This window comes from Podarcis melisellensis (assembly GCF_964234715.1).
Source record: "Podarcis melisellensis genome assembly, chromosome: 5".
Lineage (NCBI taxonomy): Eukaryota > Metazoa > Chordata > Lepidosauria > Squamata > Lacertidae > Podarcis > Podarcis melisellensis.
The window spans coordinates 40,232,424-40,255,698 of NC_138537.1; the positions used below are offsets into that span (position 1 = coordinate 40,232,424).

The window sequence follows — 23,275 nt, forward strand, 5'->3', positions numbered from 1 at the left end:
CTACCCAAAATAATGCTTAAAAAAACCAACCCAAAATAACTAGGATGAGATAGTTTTCCTTTCCTAAACCTCAAGGGCATCTTTTTAGCCAGCTGTGCACACTCAGAGAACAGGAAGGCCTTATTCCTAGAAACACTGCCAGGCCCATACGAGACCCACACTAGCACTGATTGACAAATAGATCTGGCAAAGTACTTAAGAACTTGCATATTTTTCAGTGTAGGGTAATCAGGAGCACCTGGGCATTTGGGCTGATCAGAGAAACACTGAAAGAAAAGGACAGGTTTTTCAATCAGCCTGCATGGGGTGGGATTTTTTTTACTGGGTTTTTAATTTCCATATCACTCCAAGTCCCTTTTCACTGGCTGGTTGTAGAGAATGCGTAGACATAACAAGCTCTGTGTGCTTAATCAGGCAGGCTTCTATACTAGAGACATGGCTTCCCTCCTTCTGGGGAAACACACACACACACACTACAGTTTGGAACCCAAAGCTTTGGCAACTATGCAGACAAGAGTAGCCTAGGAAGAGGGAAATCCCTTACAAACCATGGGAAATGACAGTGCTTCTTTGTGAACAAGTATATCAGCCTCTCCTTCTATATTTCCAGTTTTCTCTCCGATACATAGCGAGTCCATCCATTGAGCATCGACCTAACTGCCAGCTTATTTCGACTTCATCTATAACCTAGTCATTTGCATCCTAGGGAACAGGGAAGGAAGGTGACAAACACAGCTTGCTTGAGTCCCCCCCCCCTTTCAGAAAGGCTTAGTAGAAAAGAAAGACACATGCTTTGGATGGAGATCAAATTATCACTTGATGCTCTCCAAACAAAACTTTGATGTTAAAAAAAAGAGAGAGAGGAAAAGGGATTATTGTGGTTATTATAGGCTGGAAAAGAACACCAGACAGTGCCTGAAGCAGAGAATCAGTCAAGATGCCCAGTTTTCCAAATGCTACAGCTTTGTTAAAATAAGACAAAGGCAAGGCAGGCTTTGCCCATCCTGGAAAACAGTGGCAACACTGCCTCTTAAGTTCAACAAAGCAGCACTCCTACAGCTGGTGGATGCAATGCAGCAAATGTTAGTTGCTTCCAGATCCCATTGAAATCAATGGAGTTTGTGCCCAGTTGAACACTTAAAGTGAAGCCCTATACTCCATACCACTCGTGGGCACTGAGGACAGCATGGAATGCCAAACAATGAGCATTTTGAATATGTAATACCTGCGCCAATTCAATGAAAATGCCTTCTCACTGGAAGCAAAGAGTGTTCTGAAGCATAAACATAAGCAAGAAAACAGCCAGCAATGTGGTGATCAGCAGTTTGCAGGGAACATCATAGACCATCTCCTTTTAAATGTCAGGGACTGGTGTACCCCCCCCCCAAGTTATTTCTAAGAAAGGACATTTTCATGAATATGTGATAAGAACCCATGTTTGGTTTTATGTGGGATTTAGTAGTTAGCATTTGAATAACTGCCCATGAGGTAAAAGCTGAGAATATTTGTGCACAAACCCACCGATTGTTTTGGTGGTGCAATATGTAGGATTGGGAGTGTGTGCATGCAGGTCAACCAGTGCCATGTATTCAAACTTCTGTGCTTGATATTTCTGTAACTTCTGTATTTTGCTTCCTTGAATGTTTCTCTTTCTCAACTTTCCCTTTCCCTTTCTGATTGCTTGTTTTGATACTGCTCTGTTCTTTTTGACCATAGTTTTCCATTTGAAGCCAAGCAGCTGAAACTGGAAGGAAGTCACTGTCTGGCAAATTCGCTGCCATTTATTATGACTTTCGCAACTGAAAACCTCGCTTGAGCAAGGGAGAAAAAAACATTTGACATTTCTGAGGATCAAATTACTCTTGCCAAGGGAGAACAGTGGTTACAAAGCTACTATCCGTGACCTCTAGATTTGCATCTAGGAGGATATGAAACATTACACTGTATTTGGCGTCAGAGCTGGGGGACCTACGCTTGTGCATTTTAAACTCTGAGCTCTCTAGGACTGATTCCTTAATATTTTTTTTGTTTTATTTTATTTTATTAAGAACCCCATTGGTCTTATAAGAAACAGTAAAAAGACCCTTTGTTTATAGAAGCATTCTACCTTCTGTTTTACAGACCATTTTTTTTTGTTTAAATAAGAGTTGCTGTTTTTAATTCCATGTTCTTTTATTATGGAAACCCTAAAATCCTGTTCTCAGTATAAAATTCCGTCAAGGCTACCACTTCTCTATAATATGGCTCATGTAGTCCTCAGTAGGCAAGCGCCCTTGCTCTTCCGTCTCTTCCTTGGGAAGTGCCTCATTAGACCGGTGAAGAAGCCGCTCTTCCCGATTCTTTATCCTCTGCTCCATCCTCTCCAGCTGCCGCTTGTACTGGTATCGCTGTTGGAAGAGGTCTTTTGCATAGTCGTACAGCTGCATGTCCAAGTCATTAAGTTCTTCGATCCTCCTTATGGTGTTGTTGTCTACCTCTACTCCACCTGCCCTTGTGCTGTTGTACTGCATGAACGGCCTGATGAATTTCAGATTGAAAGTTCTCTCAAACAAGTACTGTGTTTTCCTCTGGAACTCTGTCAAGCCAAAAAAGGCCATGTCTCTGAGATTCTTCTTAGCGCTCTCCAGCAGTATCTGTGCTCGCTTGTTTTCTGGTATGAAGGACATATTATAGCAACCCACCAAGCTCAGGTCAGCCAACATCCTCACTTGGCGATTGTTGGCTAAGTTATACGGGCAATCCATGAATTCCTGAAGAGTACAGCCTGACCAGTCTGTGCCTTCATAGCATGATGGCAGCTCTTCGGGGGTTGGCGTCCGGCCATCACACATGTGCAAGGATGTTTTCCAGGTGGCTCCTCGTTGGACGTGCCTCCATTCGCTGAGGTAACGGGATACGGGATCTCTCAGCAGAGTGATGTAATAAAACTTCCTGTAAGAAAGAAGAATTGTATGTAAGGATTTTATAAACATTGTAATATAATTGTTTGGCCCTCTGAGGCCTAGTATATGTAGAAGATGGGACAATAATCAATGAGCTGCTTTGTGTGGGAAATTGCAGTCAAATATAACTATGCATGAGTGCAAGTTGGTGCATGAAGGGGTTAAGACAATAGAGTTGGATTCCTAGACATAGCCAAGTCACGCCCCCACTTCCTGTTCCCTTGTTCTCCGTGCCATGTAAATGACAAAGAAAGATGTGTCTAAGCAAGTTCCACGTTCACAGCACATGTTATCTCCCTGTTTTTTTCCTACCCAAGAGCATTCTGCCTGTGTTCTCACTGTTGCTGCTTAGATAAATGCATGAATTTGATGTTTGGAATGTTTTATAAGTAAATCATTTTAAACATACTTAACAGTGTGTGGTCTGTTCATTGCAAGAGGGGTAGAAATTTGCAAGCAGACTAAATGGGACAAAAGGGTCTAACAAGCTGTAGAATGAGACATGGGTGGTGCTAACTGCTGCTTACCGGTAATTTTTGTGAATTTAGACTGTACTACTGGGGCTCTCTCCTGCTGGAGGAGTAAGTTTAGCCCCAGGTTTTGAATCCAAGAACCCAGCTAATTATTTGGTTATTTACTCCCCAAACAGGGATTCATATCCCCCCCCCCGAGTTTGCACATCATGTTCGGCGATAAATTATTGCTGTAAGCAACATGCTGGTGCACACTGCACAATCATGCACACTTCAGTCCTCACTCACTCATCCATGTCTCCAGTCAGGATAAGGCAAACCAGAGTGCTGGTTTAGCATAATGTATGAATCAGTGCTCATGGTTTGCTTCTTCCAGACAATCTATGTGTAGAAAGTCAAGAATAAGCTTTGGTTTCCAATTATCATGGTTTGCACTTAATGCTGAATGTGAAACTGAGCAGCATGCACCAGCAGACTGCAGCTTCAAAGAAAACCATAGTTTATTTTGAATGATGGCTTACCATGATGTGCAAAACAGACCAATTTCTAAATGCAGTTACGATTGGTCTCCTTTTTCTCATAAAAATCTCTTTGATAAACTCACTTATGTACAAAAGGATTACATTCCCCTAATCAGAAATCATCTCCGTCTCTCCCCCCCCCAAAAAAAATTCAGGAATGCTCCATTGTATTTGTTTCCAGCAACATACTTCAATGTCAGAATAAATAAATGGAATTCAAATGATTTACCACCCTCATATAGCTTGCTTGCTTTAGGGATCAACTGGCCTTTCAGACTACCATGCACCTTAAAATTCAGTCAAGAAGACTCATTTTGGAGCACTGGTCAACAGTTACTACTCAGATAACTCACACTTCACACACAGAGTGCCCAGGAATAACTACAGCATTGCTGGAATCTTCCCTGGCCATGGCCTACTCTGCACTTGCCCTAAGTGTTTTTGCCTGGAGGGAAGATGGAGAGATGTGGGACATGGATGTGTAGAAAGAAACTTGTGGATTTGCATGGCTGGAGTGTAGCCTGCCACCACTGGCATGTGACCAATGTTGCCTGTGAAGGCTGAAAATGGTTGCTCACACTTTCTAACATGGCCAACCCCAAATCATTTCCCTCCTGACTGTGATATACCATGGCTGAAAGCACTGCTTGAAAAATGCAAACAGAAATTAACAGGCTGAATGCTGAAGTAGACTGAGACAATATTGTGCTGTTTGGAAATATACAGTGGTATCTCGAGTTACATACGCTTCAGGTTACATACGCTTCAGGTTACAGACTCCGCTAACCCAGAAATATTATCTCAGGTTAAGAACTTTGCTTCAGGATGACAACAGAAATTGTGCTCCGGCAGCGTGGCGGCAGCAGGAGGCCCCATTAGCTAAAGTGGTGCTCAGGTTAAGAACAGTTTCAGGTTAAGTACAGACCTCCGGAACAAATTAAGTACTTAACCTGAGGTACCACTGTACTAAGGACACATGCACGTCCATCGGGCAATGAGTGCAACGTCAAGTAAAAGACTTGTGTGTCTGAATCAGGCACCACACAATTCATCACCTCAAACAGAGCTTCCTTCCCAATGACCTTGCACTTTCCGGCGGAGGCAGGTCACCAATTATCTAGTGATGTACATGGTTGTATTTAGCTCTTGATGCCCAACATAAAAAATAAAATAAAAAATTGCCCTTCTTAAAACCAGCAGGTAAGTTTTCCACCTGTCAATAGTTCCAATGTGACTTTTCTTTCATGGGCAATGCCCATTGCTGCACAAGGCAGCCATTTCATTTAAAAGTGCACCAAAGACACTGGCAAAGAAATTAAACTGCAAACAATGGTATGTCTTTACTTCTTAATACCGTATTGGCCCGAATATAAGCCGTACCCGAATATAAGCTGCACCTTTAAAACTGGAGGGGGAAAAGAAAAATATGGGGGGGGGGAACCAACCATTCCTCGTTGCTCCTGGCACTGTTTGCCCCATGCTCCTGGTTGCATTCTGTAAAGCTGCGAATGTAAGCCACACTTTAACTTTTCATGGTTGGAATTTGGAGGAAAAGTGAGGCTTATATTCAGGCCAATACGGTGATTCACGAGGGTCTTGAATGCATCGTTCCCCCTGCCCCCCAGCTGAAGTCACACTGACAGAAATTTAATTTCATTTAATGGGCATTGGAGGAAGTCCAGAGTGCATGTCTTTCAACTTCTGCTTTTGTAAGCGGAGCAAATAGGAATGTCTGCTATTCAGGCTCTCACCAAGCTAAAGATGTCGCACTGTCTAATAAGTAACCATAGAGGGTGGGTGGAGAGGGGGGGTCAACTTCCCATGTGTTTCTTTCTCTTCTCATTCCATTTAATAGCAGCCCATAATAATGATTCATCTTCTCTGACCAGGATGCAGCTATGATTTAAATTATCAGTGCTAAGAAACCCCTAACAGGCAGGGATAAAATATGACAACGGAAGGCACCGGAAAGTGATGACTGATGCCAGATGTTCCACAGAGCGAGAGTGAGCGACAGATTCTAAACATTATAGCCTTTTAGTTTTAAAAAGGGTGAACTCTGGTGGATGTATCTGTCTTTAGACTAGAAGTTCCAAATATAATTTTAAGTCGTCCCCTCCTCACCCTGGTTCTTCCAAGAGGCAGTATTTTATTATTACTGCAGTCCTGCTTAGAGCTAGGGTTTTCCGCTGTGAAAGGTGACCACCTGGCAGTGGATGATGATTACAATCGCACAAGAGTCCAAATCCTGTGTCAAGAAACCCCAGATGGATGCTAAGTAAAATATAAATCCCATACACCTATCAAATATGTTGGAGATTCATTGCTTCTAAACTGGTTTGCATGAGTTGCTCTGAACCAGATATGGAACTTCTGCCAGTGAACAATACATGGTGCAGGATGGGATTTGGGTTTCCCGGAAAGGGAAACACAACCATGTGTTCTAAAAGAACGAGGCAGCTACTGCAGGGCACAGAGACTCCGGTCCTAGCTTTTTATTGACATTGCCTGAGCATGTTTTCCTCACCCTTGCACAGGGCTTCCACTGATAGGGTTTGTTATGTGAATCACACCCAAAGTGATCTACTACCGAATAGAAATGTATAGGATTGTACTATTTCTATATTGTATGCTAATCCTTCCTATTCCACAGCTGTGGGTGTATTGGCAGGGCTGGTCTCTGCCCTTCATGGTGCTGATCTTTCAGATGTGACCACTGAACCAGCTCCCCGTATCTTATGCACTGCAGGAGGACATGAAGACTGGTTATTTACGATGTTTTCAGCACCAGGTTAATAATAATAATAATAATAATAATAATAATAATAATAATAATAATAATAATAATAAATTTATACCCCAGCCACTCTGGGCGGCTTCCAGCAAGGTTAAGACATCCTTGTTTGCTCAGCCATGTTAAAAGGGCTACGTTTGGTTTTTCTCTTTTAGTTTTTATTACTTTATTGCATGTGCTTTGATTATAATGTATTTGATGTTATTATAGGACACTGCCCTGGATCCCTTTTGGATGAAGGGTGCTTTAGATCATTATTTTCTTAATGGACAAAAAGGACAACAGATGTTTCCTCTCACACAACAACATTCATGTAGGAATAACACAGGAACATCAAAAACTCTCTTCTATCAAGTCAAACTGCTGGTCCATCTAGCTCAGTCTTGCCAATTCTGGATGGCAGTGACTCTCCAGTGTTTCAGATGGTGGACATTTCCAATCGTACCTGGAGATGCTGGAGAATGAACCAGGCACATTTTGCCTGCAAAGCAGGTTATCTACCACTGAGCTATGGCTCTCTACAATCCTCTTTTGGTGGCCTGCAACCATAAGCCTAATGAGCCTCCATCTTGTTAAATGTTTCCACTTTAGTCCCTCATGGTTGTCAAGAGAAACTGGGACAGAAAGGGAAGCCACATTAGGGAATTGTCAAACTCCTACCTCTATTAAACTTAAGCTTTGTTTAAACAAATATTAACAGTGTGGTACAATATATATATTTCTCAGGAAAAAGACAGTCCTCTGTGCCAAGCTCAACTTTGCCTATATTGCAACCTATAGGGCATTGCTTTAATCCAGAGTGTTTATCCTTGGTGCTAACAGCCCGTGATAAGATGCAGCAGGGCTTATCTGGACCAGACTTTTGCAAAAATATACCTGGGCTTTGAGTACCTAGAGAGTAAGCTTTCTTTGTGTCAGCCTTTCTCTCACCAAAAGAAGAACTCTTGCTGCTTTGCCTAATTCATTTTTTAGCTTCATGGAAGCAATTAAGCAAATTATTGTGCTCCTATCGATCCCTTCTCCAAGGTTATCCCTGCATCAAACACAGTGCCATTTAATGAGCCATTCACACAGGAGGTCACCAATCTGTTACAGAAAAGAAAGAGAGGATTCTCTCTTGCTTCCAGAGTTGCCACTTAGGCAGTCGGCCATTCTAATAGCTCTGAAATTTTTACTTGTTTACTTAGAGTATTTTCATCACTATGTTCTCAGGGTGGGTGGCAACCATATAAACATCCATAAAACATAAGCATACATTAAAATCTTAACAGTAATTCGGAGTAATAACCACATGAATAAAATGGCAACCTCCAAACCAGCCGTGTGAGTTATATTTCCTGCATATGGCTGACTAACCAAACTAATACCAAACGAAAGCCTGTGCACATAAGTGACTTTTCAGTTGATACTGAAATGAATAAATTGGCACTGTCAACTGCATATTTGTTACTGTCAGGACTCCTACAACACAATACCTACCCTTATAGGGTGGGGGGGCTTACAGGTGTGGGGGGTTCAAACCCACATTTCCCATTTTCCATTCCGTGGTTCTTTCCCATAAGCTACCTTGCAGCCCACTATACCACCTGCTTTAACATTTTTGGAGTAAGTGTGCCTTCGTCTTGGTACAACAGGCCCACCTGCCCTTGCCCACCTGCCCTTCTCCTGGTCATAGGGTCCTAACCTTGCTGTACTTTTTAATTAGTTAAAATGTACAGCAAGAAATAAAGTGCTTATTTCCCTCACACAGACCTGTATCCTGTGTGCCTATTATGGTATAAAGGACTCATAGCCTGTAAAAAACCATGGTTAAAATGTACAGCAAGATTAGGACCATATGACCAGGCCATGCCGAGCATTGGGAGATGATTCATCTTTACCAGTCTAACTTGGGCCAATTAACCCATATTTCGTGTCTGGCTGAACAAACAGCAAAGGACTCACCTTATGCTTGCAAAAATGATATGGGGATGCACACTAGCTAGGAAGAAACAAGCAGTAACTTACTCCCAAGTAGATGGGTACTGACATGATAAATTACCATATGGAATGAACCTAAGGAACACTTTTACTGGTTCAAGCCATGAGTGCAATGTAGTTACAGTGGTACCTCGGGTTACAAACACCTCAGGTTACAAACATTTCGGGTTACAGACTCTGCTAACTCAGAAGTAGTACCTCAGGTTAAGAACTTTACCTCAGGATGAGAACAGAAATTGTGCGGCGGCAGTGCAAGGCCCCTTTAGCTAAAGTGGTACCTCAGGTTAAGAATGGTTTCAGGTTAAGAACAGAACAAATTAAGTTCGTAACCAGAGGTACCACTATATAGGTCAAAAGGGTACTCTGACGTGACACATTAAGGCAGCCCAAAGCAACCTACAGCCAAACAAACACACACAAACAAACACACACACACACACACACACACACACACACACACTACACCTAAGGAACATGCCAAAAAGACATTTTAGATACTTTCTGTCCTAGGTGAAGAAGACACAGTTCTTGGGTCAGAAAGACCGGCAAGGAATGTACTGGGAACGCATTGAGAAAGAGGAGGATGGAATTTCTTTTGGCCGCATAAAATTGTTGACTGAAAGTGCCTGTTTCACAAGTCAGGGCTCTTAATTCATTGTGCTCTTGCTTCTGTGTTAAAGGAATTTATACTATGTATACTATGTAATGGACTTCCCTGTAAAGGAAAAATCTGAAAAAGCCACTTCCCTAGAAGTCTTTTACCATTTGACGCCACGCGATTCGATTTCCATTCCTCATCTTCCATCCTTACATAACATGCCCTCTCTGTTTGAATGTAATTTAATATGTGTATAATGATTGGTAGAAAATAGGCTTAATTTTCCTCAACCTGTTTCCTCTCATATGGCACTTATTATAGCTCTTCCTGTTCCCCTGCATGAACAAAATAAAGCTCTCAGACTTCCGAATGTCACCAGCGAAAAGAAAACACACACACACACACACACACACACACACACACTTCCCTATATATGTACATGCGTATGCAAAATAATGGTTGCAGTACAAATTAACAAAAGCCAGAAAAATCCAGTCCTCTTTTCTTAGGCTATTAAAGGCGGCTGGGGGCGGGGAGGAGTAGCAAAACAAACCGTTGTGTTTTTCATGTTTCCAGCAGTCATGGCTTTGTGCATATCAAGTGAATGTGTGCTTTGGTAGATGCATTTATTATAAAAGACCTTTTAAAAAAAGCCAAACAAAAAACCCTTGATGGATGGTACCCTTGGGAAGTTAAAAAGATGAATTGTTTATGATGTGAAATGCTGAGCAGCTTCATGAACACACTCCTCTGCTCGCAGGTCATAACTCACTGAATGCTTTCGGTGGCCCTGTCACATGCTATATACTGATCCAGCAGATAACACTGATCCAGTAGCTGTTTGCATGGAGAACAGGTCAAAAGACCAGGACTGTAAAAGGAAAGTGAGCAGAAATACAATATGGAGGGAGTATAATTAATACTTCAGCAGTGTCATCCAAATAATCAATAATAAATAAATCAGGCAACATTGGACAACAACAGTTGGTTGCTATACTTTAAATAAGCCACACAAACACCATTTTCAAAGAACAGCTATTTGGTGCCCTTCAAGCCTGTCTGCCGTTAATTGAAAACTCCAATAATTAAATCTATGTTTGTTATCATTTTGCTAAATATCTGTGCCAAATGAAGGAACTACTGGGGTTAAAGAGTTTGCAGCATTCAAAATACCAGGTGGTCTAAGCAAAGCTATGATTTTATCTCTCTTGCCACCAGTGGAGATGTAACAGGAAAACATGGGCGACAGGAATGAATTGTGGGGAGACTCAAGTTTTGCTTGTCAGAGGAGGAGTCTGGAAGCATCTACTTCAGGTTTTACAATAACCACAGTTCCCTGTATTATCTGAAGTAGGAGACTGTGGTTTGTATAAATACTAGTCATTTACTTTAATTAGTGCACACACCAGGACCACAAACCTGCGGAAGCTTATGCCACAATAATTTCCTAATGTTGAGGCCCAAAATAATGTACCGTTTTTTTTTGCAACAGACTAACATGGCTACCCCTCTGGAATTTTATAATTAAATTTAATTCGACTGTGATCCAATTGTTCTGCTTCTCTGATTAGTTGGATCCAAGCGAAGCAAGTGCCAGATTGAATAAAAGACAAGCAAGGCAAAACTAAATATAAATGAGAAAAAGGCCACTTCTGGGACATAAATGAGAGCCTGTGTGGTGCAGTGGTTGGAGCATGGGTAGCCAACATGGTGTTCTTCATGTGTTGTTTGAGCATAACTCTCAGCCAGCATGGCCAATGGTCAACAACTGAAAGGCACAATGTTGGCTATTCATGGGCTAGACTAGAGCATCAGTCCTGGCCTGGTGAAGCCTGGGATTCCAGTCAGTCATGGACATTATTGTGTGACCTTGGCAGCCCATTATCTATCAGCTGATCCCAACACCTTGTCTGATAGGGGAACATGGAGAGGGGAACGTGTCCTCTGCGTGGTGCCCTGAACTCATTGAAAAAAGGGCAACATAAAGATACAGTTGTGGGTACCAAAAGCATAAAGACCTTAAAGCAGATTGATGGAAGTAGTATGGCTTGCATGGAATGCAGGCAGAATGCCAAATCTCAGGCCATCTCCCTGCTCTGTTTTGACCTCCCTGGGTGGTCTTGGGTATCACACTTTCTTTTACACTCACTTTCCCATCTGTTAAACTGGGAATATTAGTGATTAATGTTTCATCGAGGGCTGCTGTGAGGATGGGTCAGACAGATACGGTAAAGCACTTATTATTTAATTACTAGTATTTGGTTGTGGAAAATCCTAGTGCTGTAATATCACATAAAAAGAAAACACATTTGTGTAGAATTTAAATATTCTATACCAAAATAAAACAAAGAGTGGGGGTGGATTGATTTGCCAGATGGTGCTGTAAATCATGCTCTGTTTGCTTCCGATCTTCCCTCTTACCGGCTAGGATAGATTCTTGAATGATTTACTATAAAGCGACTCAAACAATAGTCATCTGTAAGTCTGTAGCAAAACACACCAGTTAACACAGCTGTTGCAGTGGTTTAAGAAGGGGGCATTGAACTGATCACTGCCATGGCACAACTTCCATACGTTTACACACTAGACTATGCAGAAGCCTATAGAAATAAAATGAAAATGAAACTGTACCTAACAACTACATTTACTCTCTTTGGAAACTGACGTGTAGCAGGTGTACACACCTAGGCTTGTGTGGGGGGGGGGGGACTATCTCCAGCAGCAGAGAGGAACTTGCAATTCTGGGGTGAGGGGGAACCCAGAAATCAAAGGCGAAAAATGTGAAGCGATGTTCTCTGCACTTTATGTAGCACACAAAGCTCTTGCTGTGAATGACACCTATAGAAAATGCCAACAGTCAAGTGGTTTTGCAAACAGGGGAGGGAAACATCTTACAGAGATGGTCAAAATGGTGACGAAAACTTGGTCTTAGAAGTGCAATGGGAACATGGCTTGAAATATGAGACTGCTCTCCAGAAGGCAAGCGGCTTGGAAATGCACTGCCGATTGAACATGGCAAAACTATTCATTATTCTAGTAGAATAACCAAGACCACTGCTTTCTGAAAATGCAGCTAGAGACTTTATGAGCCTCATTAATCATTTTTCACAAACTGCTGATCTGGAAACAGCAGGGCAATTCGTGGTTTCAACTTCATTTGCCTGAAAAGACCATAGCACATTTTCTCCGGAAATTAAGGTTTTCCTCCTGTTTTAAAGAGGAGTGCACAATTGCCATAGTACTATGCTGCACAAAGCACCAGGCTAACTTGTATCAACGATCTGGTCTAGACATATGTAATGGCTAGCCGAATAACCTGCAGAGGCTTCTTAAATAACAAAAGCAATTATTGCAGTGTAGAAATAATCACACCCAAAGACTTAGACATCCTGTAATGTGATGGCAAAATTGTTTAGCTGACCGAATTTAAGCACTCAGAAGCCATCAAGCTGAATCAGATAAGAGATCCATCCAGCCCTTTGTTCCTCTACATTTATTTCCAACTTTAGGATCACTGGTATGGTAGAAAAGGCACCTAAGAAAGAACTGGACCAATGGAGTTTAGCAGCAGGCTAGAGCTCTCCATTACAGACATTTTGAACCACTGTGTACATTGCCTTAATCAAACCACAAAGGATTGTACTTTCTGTTCAGCTGCCTAAGTATCTTCATACGGGTTTCTCTCATTTCTTACTTACTTTACATAGTGAACAGGAGATGCAGACCAGGCGGCTGATACCAGGACAAGCTAGAGGAAAGGCTGGGAATGCACAGTGACCTTATCTACCTGCCCTCCAATATGTACCTGGCTAAAGGAATAGTTTCTTCTGTTTCTTTTCATTATAGGAGTGAATATTAAGCACTATTAGGGGGGGAAACTGGAGCAGCATGTTTTCTTTACTTTCTGGGTGTGACAAAAGTAATTTGCTGAGGCCAGGAAAATTTTATTTTTTCACAGGGAGCCCTCTTCTTTCAGATAAACAGATTTGTAAGAAATTGTAAATGTCTTTTCGTCTAGAAGTTTATGGCCCTATCTAGTGTTTTGGCCTTGCATGTTCCAAGCTTCAATGTCAAAAGCTATCAGGGCTGAATTCCTTTATCCTCAACTTTCACTGTTGCAATCTGCAAAGGCTCCTCTGACCTACTGTGCATTATTAAGCAACAGAATTATATTTTATACTCCCCTCTTCCTAAAATTCACATTCGTTTTCATCAGAACTCACGTCCTCCTGCCCTTTCCCTTCATTTTTTTTGTATTTTGTAATCAGCCCACTTTCACAGATGACAGTCCCTTCCTTTTCATTTCTTTCACCATCACCAGCTTCTCCCTTTAAAAAGCACCAAAAAACAACTAAATCTTCTGCATTACTGTTTCCTAGGTTAACTCCTGTGCCCTTTTAGAAGATGGACATTTAAGAATAACAGCATGCTGGCAAATGTACATGCATGCACACTATGCATTTGCTTTTGTTTCCCCCCTGATACTCTTGACTGACACAGACATGTGGCCATTATTCTGCACTGAACAGTTCAGCATGCCCAAGGAGAGCAACTGGAATCATTTCTTCGCAACACCCCTTGTTCTTTCCCAGCACACAGCCAGCTAGCTAACTCTGGAAAAACGCTGTGCCTTGATCCGTTTGGATTGATTCTTAAAAAGCAAATCACAAACAGGCCTGAAATATAGTTTAATATTTTGCACGTATTAGGTGTAGCTTATTGTTTAAAAAGGAGTTGGGTAGTCTGATAGGAAGTTCACTTAGCTTGACTACAGTTGCATTATTGAGTGTTTCTAAATCCTGCATTCCTAAATTGCTTTTGCAATTCTGAAAAAACAATAATTACATTTGGGAACTGAAACCCTGTAGGAAAAGAGAGCACAATGGAATATTTTAAATGTAAATGGAAAAGTCATTTTTCTGTTTCATTACTAAAGTGTAATTATCATGCCTGAAACGTGATAAAACATGCCTACTAACCCTGATGAGTATGTTCTACCTCTACTGTCGGAGTCATTATGCTTCTGAATACCAGTATCTGGAAATCACAAGGGAGTGTTGTTGCACTCAGGCCCTGGCTTTTGGGTTTCCATAGGAATCTGCTTGTCCAATGTGAGAAGAACATGCTGGACTAGATGGGCCACTGGCCTGATCCAGCAGGCCCTTCTTAGGTTCTTAGTGAAGAAATCACAAAGTTATTTTCTCTTGTCAGTTACACAAAGTGAACTCTCAGTGCGCCTCGCCTGCGGTCACACTTGAGATGCTATTGTGTGCTGTGTGTATGAACACACCTTCAAAAGAGATCAGCCATGTGAAATTGACACGATCAAATAATTTTGCAGTGACAAAAGGTTCATATTGGCTTTAGTTCCCTTGCAACAAAATACAGTGATTTATTTATGCAAACAAACAAACCCACCACCATTGTACAAGAGATACATCGATGTAGTATAAAAGAACAGTCACTAGGTTACGATGCTGCAGTTTTATACATACATATATACATTACATACATATTCTAGTTAATGCAGCAGACCGTGACCTTGGCGTTCTGTGAAGACTCATACACGACAATCAAAGAGTCATAGGAATAAAGTAATATCAAACAAAGTGAGACTGACACACACACACACACACACAGTAAACCATCACCCTGAAATGCCCTCTGTAGATGACAATATAGCAGTAGCTGCAGCCAGAGCAAAGGATGCTTCAAATGTCTGGCAATTCTGGGGCGCAAAAAATCCACTAGATGGCACTTTGTTACTTTGAAAATCTATCAGATGAGAAGAAACAGCCTGCGAACATATTGCAGTCTTTTCTTTTTTTAAAAAAAAAACCCCCACAATAATACTGTAGCATTTCATATTATTACAACACATTTACTCTGGTTCCCATGGGGTTTCCTATGTGTCTTACATATTAAGGTCACAAGTGGAAGCGAGCATGACTGTGGGGGAGGGACAGTTGTGAGTGCCTGCATTTGCTGTGCTGGTCTCAGCTGCAGGAGGCTAGTGAGCTGACAAGGATCTACGAGCAGAACCAACTGGCGCCAGGACACATCTGGGTACCAACTGCATGCTTTGCCAGGAAAGCTGGGCACACCAAGCCAAACAAGAACATCCTTGGCGTATTATGGAACCTCCCTTCTGCTGCGCAGAATTCACAGGATGTGCCACCGGTTTTCGTGTTATATTAATGGTTGCAGCTTCGTACAACATAGTCACTGCTTGCTAAAAAAAGCTGGGTGCGCCAAGGTTTCTCAGACACGAATGCCAAAATCTAGCATTTTAAATGTGCTCAAAGCATGCACACAGATAGCCAAGCAGAACAATTTCTGGAGTTTCACGGAAAGTATTTGAAATGGAAGAGAGAGGGAAAAAAACTAGCAACAAAACTGAGGTACTTTTGTGGCTTCCACAGTTTGAGCCAATGGGGGTGCTGGGAATGATACTGCCTGCCAAATGTAGGGACCCCCCCCCCCAATTCCTGGCCACTGCTTGGCGGTAGCATGTTCAGAATCCCAACACAACTTTGGTTGTGCACTTGGTTCAGAAGAACTCCTTTATTTTTGAGTAAGCATAATAAAGTCTCTTTGCAGCTCGCTTTAAGTAGGCTGCACTCGGCCCACAACAGGAACGATTCCCTTTGTTTCCTCAAGGGTTCCAATAGTTCTTTTACTCTGCAGTGAGTGGAAGACAAGAGTGAGAAGGGAAAATTCCAGAGAGAAGTGGAGGAAGTGCTTTTCCCAGCTCAGCTCAGTCAACAGCTGTATGCATGATGAGCTGTATGCATGGCCGGTGCAGCGTAGTGGTTAGAGCACTGGACTAGAAGTTGGAAGACCAGGGTTCAAACCCCCATTCAGCTATGAAACTCACTGGGTGACCTTGAGTCATTCACTAGCTCTTAGCCTAACCTACCTCACAGGGTTGTTGTGAAGATAAATGAGGAGAATCATGCATGCCATCTTGAGCTTCTTGGCAGAAATGTAGACTATAAATATATTCAAGCAAGTAACTTAGCCTTTTCCAGCATTCTTAATTTTAATTTGTAAAGTGGGAAGAGGGCCACATGCACTGGCTTTGCCCTTCCAACTCCAACCTGCCACAATGAAGGGGAAATGGAAGCATGTTTGACTGAATGTACCTACAAGCCCTAACCTGATTGTACATAGGGTTCCTGATTGCATGGAGGACCTTCCTTCGTCAGGGTGAGGTGGCAGGGGGTTGCTGCATACGCCTCCACGTCCCTCTCCACAGATACAATTAAAGAACACCTGGATAAGGCTTTGGTCTTCCCCATATGAAAAAGGCCGCTAAATCTTGCAGGCTTCTCATTGCAATGTTATCAAAAGCACAATAGACTACGATCCTTTTACGCTCTATGTAAACACAAATAACCTGCAAGCATTTGGAATAATTAAAAAAGGGAAAAACCTGGGACCAATGCCACCCCACCCTACAGCAGCTGCCTCTGCTATGGTGCACTGTTTGTGTTGAACATTAGGCCATAATTGATTATCTACATTCCTCCCCTCCCCCCTGGAAAAGGACCCAAGATTCCTGTTAATGCCTCTTCCTGATCTTCCTTAGAATATTTATGTGGCTGACCATTCCTAACATAGCATCTTCCACATGCACTTCTCTGTCAGGATAACTCCCAAAGAACTTGTACTGAGGCAGATGCTACAGAGGAGTAGCCGTCCATGGTGAACGGTTGCAATTATAAAAGTGGTTTTCTAGCCTTGGTGATATACTACAGCTGTGAAATGTTGATCTTCAAATAAGGGGCCCTATATCTGCAGAGTTATTGAGTTACTGCATATTGATCTCTCCTGTAAAGGATTCCCCCCCCCCCAGGTTAAAGCTTCTGAAAGATAAAGAGTAGAGTTGTTCATATCATGTCCTTTTACTAGTACAGTGGTACCTCAGGTTAAGAACTTAATTAGTTCCGGAGGTCCGTTCTTAACCTGAAACTGTTCTTAACCTGAAGCACCACTTTAGCTAATGGGGCCTCCCGTTGCTGCTGCGGCCGCCGCCACGCAATTTCTATTCTCATCCTGAAGCAAAGTTCTTAACCTGAGGTAATATTTCTGGGTTAGCGGAGTCTGTAACCTGAAGCGTATATAACCTGAAGCGTATGTAACCTGAGGTACCACTGTACCATCAGCTATTCTACCATTCACACTACAAATATTAAGTCTGTGCAGACAGGCAGACAACTGGAGATGGTAAATACTTTCCCATTTCTAAGGGTAAGTGTGGGTTAGTTGAGACAGCATCAAGTGTTGGACCAGTGTTGATGCGAGTTCAAATCCCTGCTCATCAACAAAGTTTACTGAGACCACTTTCTAGAGCCAATTACTATCTTTCAGTCTAATTACCTTTGCCAAGAGAGTGGGGACTAGCAACCTTCTGGTACATCACTTGTGCTTATTCTCCCTAGAAGCTCTGTTCTGGATTTGACCCCAGGCCTCCCTTTCCCTTGTGTGATGGCAGTTGACTAATGAAGCACCTGGCAAGTCTCCGCATTGGCCCTGACCTCCAGCTACTTAAAGAAAGGTCAACATCCTGCATATGCGTATGGGAGACCCTCCAACATATTGCGATCTGGGGCCTGGGAAGATGACATTAGGCCCACCATTTTGGCAATGCAGCAACCATCACTGTCTTCCTTCCTTGGGTTCTGGCCTCCTGACTTGTGCCATGGCCACAGCGGTGCCCTTGGGCTTACAGGAGGGAGTTGGGTAGTTTCATTGCAGGTGGAGGAAAGGCTGGCCCTGATCCATAGCTCTTGCATGTGGATGCCATCCAAGGGTCCTGCTCCTGAACAACCTCGCAAGGCTGTTTTGAGCCTGAAATGGGATGGTTACCACAGTTGCTTGCGCTGAGCTCTTTGTAGGGAATGACTGGACACAAATAACAACAGTTTAAAATCCACATTGATTAACACAACAAACTTGTTGTGTAATGGATCTTCCTTTTGATTCAATTACATTTCTGCTGCATGAAAATACATAGTGGGAAAACTTTGGATTGAACCGCCCTTTGCTAACACTTTTATCTTCTGTCCCTGCGAAAAAGGGGTTGACATGCCCCCTGCTAATCAGAAAGTGCTGCCATAAAAATAAATAAATGTGTGATGATACCCAGATACTGAAAAACACCAAATATCTCCCAATCAATGCTAGGATGGTCACAAGCATCTCAATGCAATATATGCTCCCAAAGGAATAGATGAGAAGCAGGTGTTGTTTCCTCTTCATATGGGTCTGAATGCCACCCTGAGGAGCACTAAGATTTGGATGGCTCAGAGGTCACTCCACTCTTACAACCTTCTTCTGCACGACACCTGAGGCTCTACCATCATCTCAGGTCTCTGGGGATGTCTCCACTGTAGCTTCTTTATCTCCACAGCCACACAGGAGCATGTGAATGTAGAATCAGCGATGAGTCCTTCAAGGATTGCCCACTCTCCAAGGGGGGTGGAGGCAATGGGAAGAAAAGGCCTACCAGTCATCCTAAGCTATCAGATTGCTCTGATTCTTTGTTGAGACAACAGTTTCCACAGCAGGGCCCAACGGAGCTGCCCAGGGTCCTGATCTGCTTGGCTTGGAACAGACTCTGTTATTAGATGCAAGCCCCACCAGAACAGAATAACAGGCGGGATATGGGATATGGAAACCATATTCAGGGAACCAAACCAGCCAATAGGCAGAGAAGGGATAGCCCATGATAAAAAGGGCCTCATGAGGAAAGTGCTTTAGCAGCAACATTTAAAAAATAAAATAAAACATATAATCTAGATTTAAAAATTTAAACAACTACTGACTGCAATTACATTTACAATTAAAAGATCTACCAGAAATATACTTAAATTCATTAACTTAGTCCGCATTTGCTACCTCAGGAGACCAGCTGTTCCCTGAATATGGGGCAGCAATATACAAACTACATCTTGCTCTCGTTTGATCTAAATCTTTTGGAAGTTTCAGTGATTTGGCTGTTAACATCTCTTAGGTGATAATTAGCCTCCAGGGGCAGCGAACAATGATTGGGAGAGTAAATGCAGAGTGGAAATGTTAAGCAGTGGAGTGTTTTGCTTTGCTTTTTGTTAGTTCTACAGATTAGGAGGAAGGAACAGTGGAATAGACAGAACCAATTCTAAACAGAAACCCAGTTTTGCCTCACTGTGTTGGCAGTTGCAAATAACAAGAAGCAAACCAGCTGGATGTAAACTCTTTAGGCTTTGCCACACTGGGTTCATCTGAGGCATTGATTGCTTGAATGGTGCCAGTCCAATGGCTGTGCTTTGTAATCTGCAGTTTGCTTTGGGCTCTGACCAATACTATGGCAGAATTGAAGGAATCGATTGATTCATTCATAAACCATAGTCTGGAAAGGTAGGCTTTCATTGAATGTAAGTAAAGCTGTTTTTTGTGAAAGGGTATTCAACACTGAGGAGTGCTGTTTTGAAGAAACTCAGCCAGATCGGCGGGGTATAAATAATAAATTATTATTATTATTATTATTATTATTATTATTATTATTATTATTAACACTAAAAGATTTGCCAACATTATTTAGGCAAGAGGGTCAGCTATCTCCATTAAGCATGCAAAAAAAAAAATGCTTACACTGATATCCTTTTATAACCAGCTAAAATCTTTAATCGTTTGACATCTATAACAAATGGCAGCTGATTTCTAGAATGTCTTTTTGGAGCCTTTATAGACTTCATACTTGCCTCTTTGTAATTCATTCATTCTCTCTCTCTCTCTCTCTCTCTCTCTCTCTCTCTCTCTCTCTCTCATACAAATTGTTCCATTTCTGAAGCCAAATGCATTTGGGCTTGACTTTTACATCAATGGAAAACCTGCTGCCAATACAACATACGCAGGTTTGATAGCAAGGGTAGCATACAAAGTAATCAGTAAAACCCTATTATTATATATTGGGTCTTATGAAAAAACGAGACTGTCACGTTTGTCTCATGGAACTCATGACACTAGAAGAAGAAAGTGGTGGGGGGATGAGTAAATCTTCTGCTACTTGGGAAAGCTGCTCATGTCCTTTATGACCCTAGTCCGTCTATTCAGAGTGCTGAGCTGTTACTCAGAAAGGCAATGCAGCACACCTGTGTTTATAACTGAGCTGGTATGAGAGGCAACAGGAAGGTGGGTGGGGGCTGGCATCTAAAGATACTTTTGAACCACCCAGGTGTTTACCAAGAAGATGGGCAAGCTTTCCTGATATGGAATACCCTGTCAGAGCGCCTTTAGTAGCAAAGAATATTGAATTAAGCAATACAGTATTCAGCTTAAGACTTTGCAACTGGATATTCTATTTTGCTTTTGACTCAAATATGCCTCGAGCAGAACTCACCCTTCTTCGAGAATTATCCAAGATAGGAGTTAATGAGATAATAGGAAGATGGACTACGCATGACAACACTCTCCCATGGAAGGATAAACATTTGTTAAATGAGAATACTCCTAATATGCACAGTGGGATACTTAAACCAAGAGCAAAACCTCCAAGTTATTCTGCTACTCTATTAATTTCCTTTCAATGAAGTCAAGGGACTATCTCCCTTTCTACCTGATTGAAATAACTTGAGCATAAATACCAAAATGCCTATTTATTGATGGGTCTCCCACTCAATTATCCTTTGAAGTAGATTTCCTTCATATGTTTATGGAGATGCTTATTTCCCCAGTCCCTCTGTTCTAGACAGACCCTTGCTCCCCAAGTATGTTGTTAAAATGTTTTTTGTTAGAGCAGGCTGCATAAATCCATTTATTTCATGTCGGTGATTGACAATGACAGTGATGGTGGTGTGGGAAACCCTGCAGGAAACATTGGTCAAACGCAAGCAGAGCTTCCCAAGGTCCATGGGGTCCCATAAAGGAATTTTTGTGTAAGTCAGCTACTTCTTTGACACTGATCTTTTGCTTCAGAGACTTTCTTTCTTTGTTGGAAGAAGATGTGAGAATCTTTTAAATGCCCCCTCTGCCTTTTTAGATCGGTTGCTCCCAATTGCTGTATGATTTTATAAGAGAAGGGTTTCCTAAACATGAGAGACATTTCTACTTTTTATTTATTTATTATGTTAAATGAACTAAGAGAATTATAAAACAAATCGCTGCTGAAGATAGTCCTACAAAGATCAGCCCTTTAAGTCACTACTGAATTTCATTCCGATTGGCTCTACCTGTTGGGGACTTTGAAGAAGCAAAATCAGACAACGTGTGGGTGGGGGAAAGAGAGGAAAGAGCCAAACAGGGCAGGTTGAAAAGGAAGATGAAAGCACTTAAGATATTTTCAAGCAGGAAAACGAGAGGGCAGAAGCTCAGGGAGCACTCACCTCAATAAGAAATGAATTCTGAGCAAAAAGATAACGCACATTACCGCATATGTGGTTAACAAGTCAATATATTTATGTTGCATATTAGTCTCCTGTGTGATATTTGCATGTTTAAATTTATTTGATTTATAAGCACTGCATTTTTACACTGCAATTAGTAGTTATCTACGACTGATACTGGAAGTCAACAAACAGGTTGACAAATAAGCATTGCAAGGAAGAAATGTATTTGATGTATAAGTATTTATGACAGTGCTTTGATGCATACACTGTGCAAACTACAGAAAATTATGTACCCCCACCTGTAATATCTGCGGCTATAAACTTTGTTCCACAGGAGACTGAAGTGTGGAACAAACTTTACACTTTGCAAGTCTTATGACTAATAATTTAAAATGGCTGCTGACCAAGGTTTTAGCTCTCTCACGATGATTCTTACAATTGCTTCCCTCCATGCACCTCGTCATGGAACACTTTGGTGCAAAACAGACATAGGACTTGGGTATATAGCTGGTTCCCTCTTTGTTTTCCACTATCATTACATCTCCTGTTCTCTGTATTCCTTTTTTATTCCAACTCTTAAAGTAGTATTAACTAATGCAGCCTCATCCTTTTTATTGATAGTTTGCTCTTTTATCTTATCCTTCCTTCAAAGAGCTCAGGACAGCATTCATCTCCATCACCCCCAATTTTCTCCATACAATCCTGTGAAATGGGTTACACTGAGAATGACTGGCTGAAGGATGATGATTTTGAACTCTCTTCATCCCAATGAGATTTCACTGATCCAAATATCTCCTATTTTATTTAATTTATTAAATTTGTACACTGCCCTTCATCCAAAGAACACAGGGTGGTTCACAATATAAAAAATACAAAATGAGAACACAAAATAATGCATTGCTTCTGCTGCAGAAATCACAAAGGTGATTTCTCCAATAGGGCAAATAGTATCTTGGAGGCAATATAGATAGAAAAAAAATGATATTCTTCATCATCAGTGCTCAGATCAGATTTGGAGCTCCCCAAAGGCTACTTACAGGTAAAACCAAGATCACTGAGGGACCAGATGAAAGATCTTCCATATCTTGCCTCTTTTGGGCCTTTACAACTACTTCAACTGTTTGAATGGTCTGGCATCCAAGAAAGTTCACTATTCTGGGCCATTGCTCTTAATGGTTTTGTCACTGTTGCCAAATTCAGGATAAGCTGTGCAAGATAAGCAACTGTTCACAGAAATATTCATAGATCAGCCTTGTTCTTTAGACTAGGTATTTCAAATGTTTTGGTTGCTTCAGGTTTCAACCCTGCTTCCATTAAGAATTTTATCTAGGAATTTTATCTCTGATTCAACAGATTTGCATTTTCTATTATTTAGTTCGAGGTTCTTCTCTTGATACAAGTCTAGAACTTGCTCTAGCTTCTTGTTTTTTCTTATTCTCTGGCTTTTCCCCACTGACAGCAACCTCATTTTCAAATCTCTACTGGTGTTCCCCAGAAATGTACTGTTAAGAGAATACTCTGGTACCAGAAATACAATGCCTGTGTCTCCTTCATGTGACTGGAAGGAATGTCATTTTGAAAGAACAAACAGGTTATTCC

General features: G+C 41.7%; 1 protein-coding gene across 1 annotated transcript in view; it reads right to left on the reverse strand.

Annotated features, from left to right (window-relative positions):
* Positions 1-1,755: 1,755 nt before the first annotated feature.
* Positions 1,756-23,275, reverse strand: part of HS6ST1 (heparan sulfate 6-O-sulfotransferase 1) — a 189,847-nt gene continuing 168,327 nt past the window's right edge. The window contains exon 2 of the mRNA XM_081911561.1: positions 1,756-2,931. Within this exon, the coding sequence (XP_081767687.1) occupies positions 2,223-2,931 (709 nt within the window). The 3' untranslated portion in view covers positions 1,756-2,222. The remainder of the gene's footprint in view (positions 2,932-23,275) is intronic.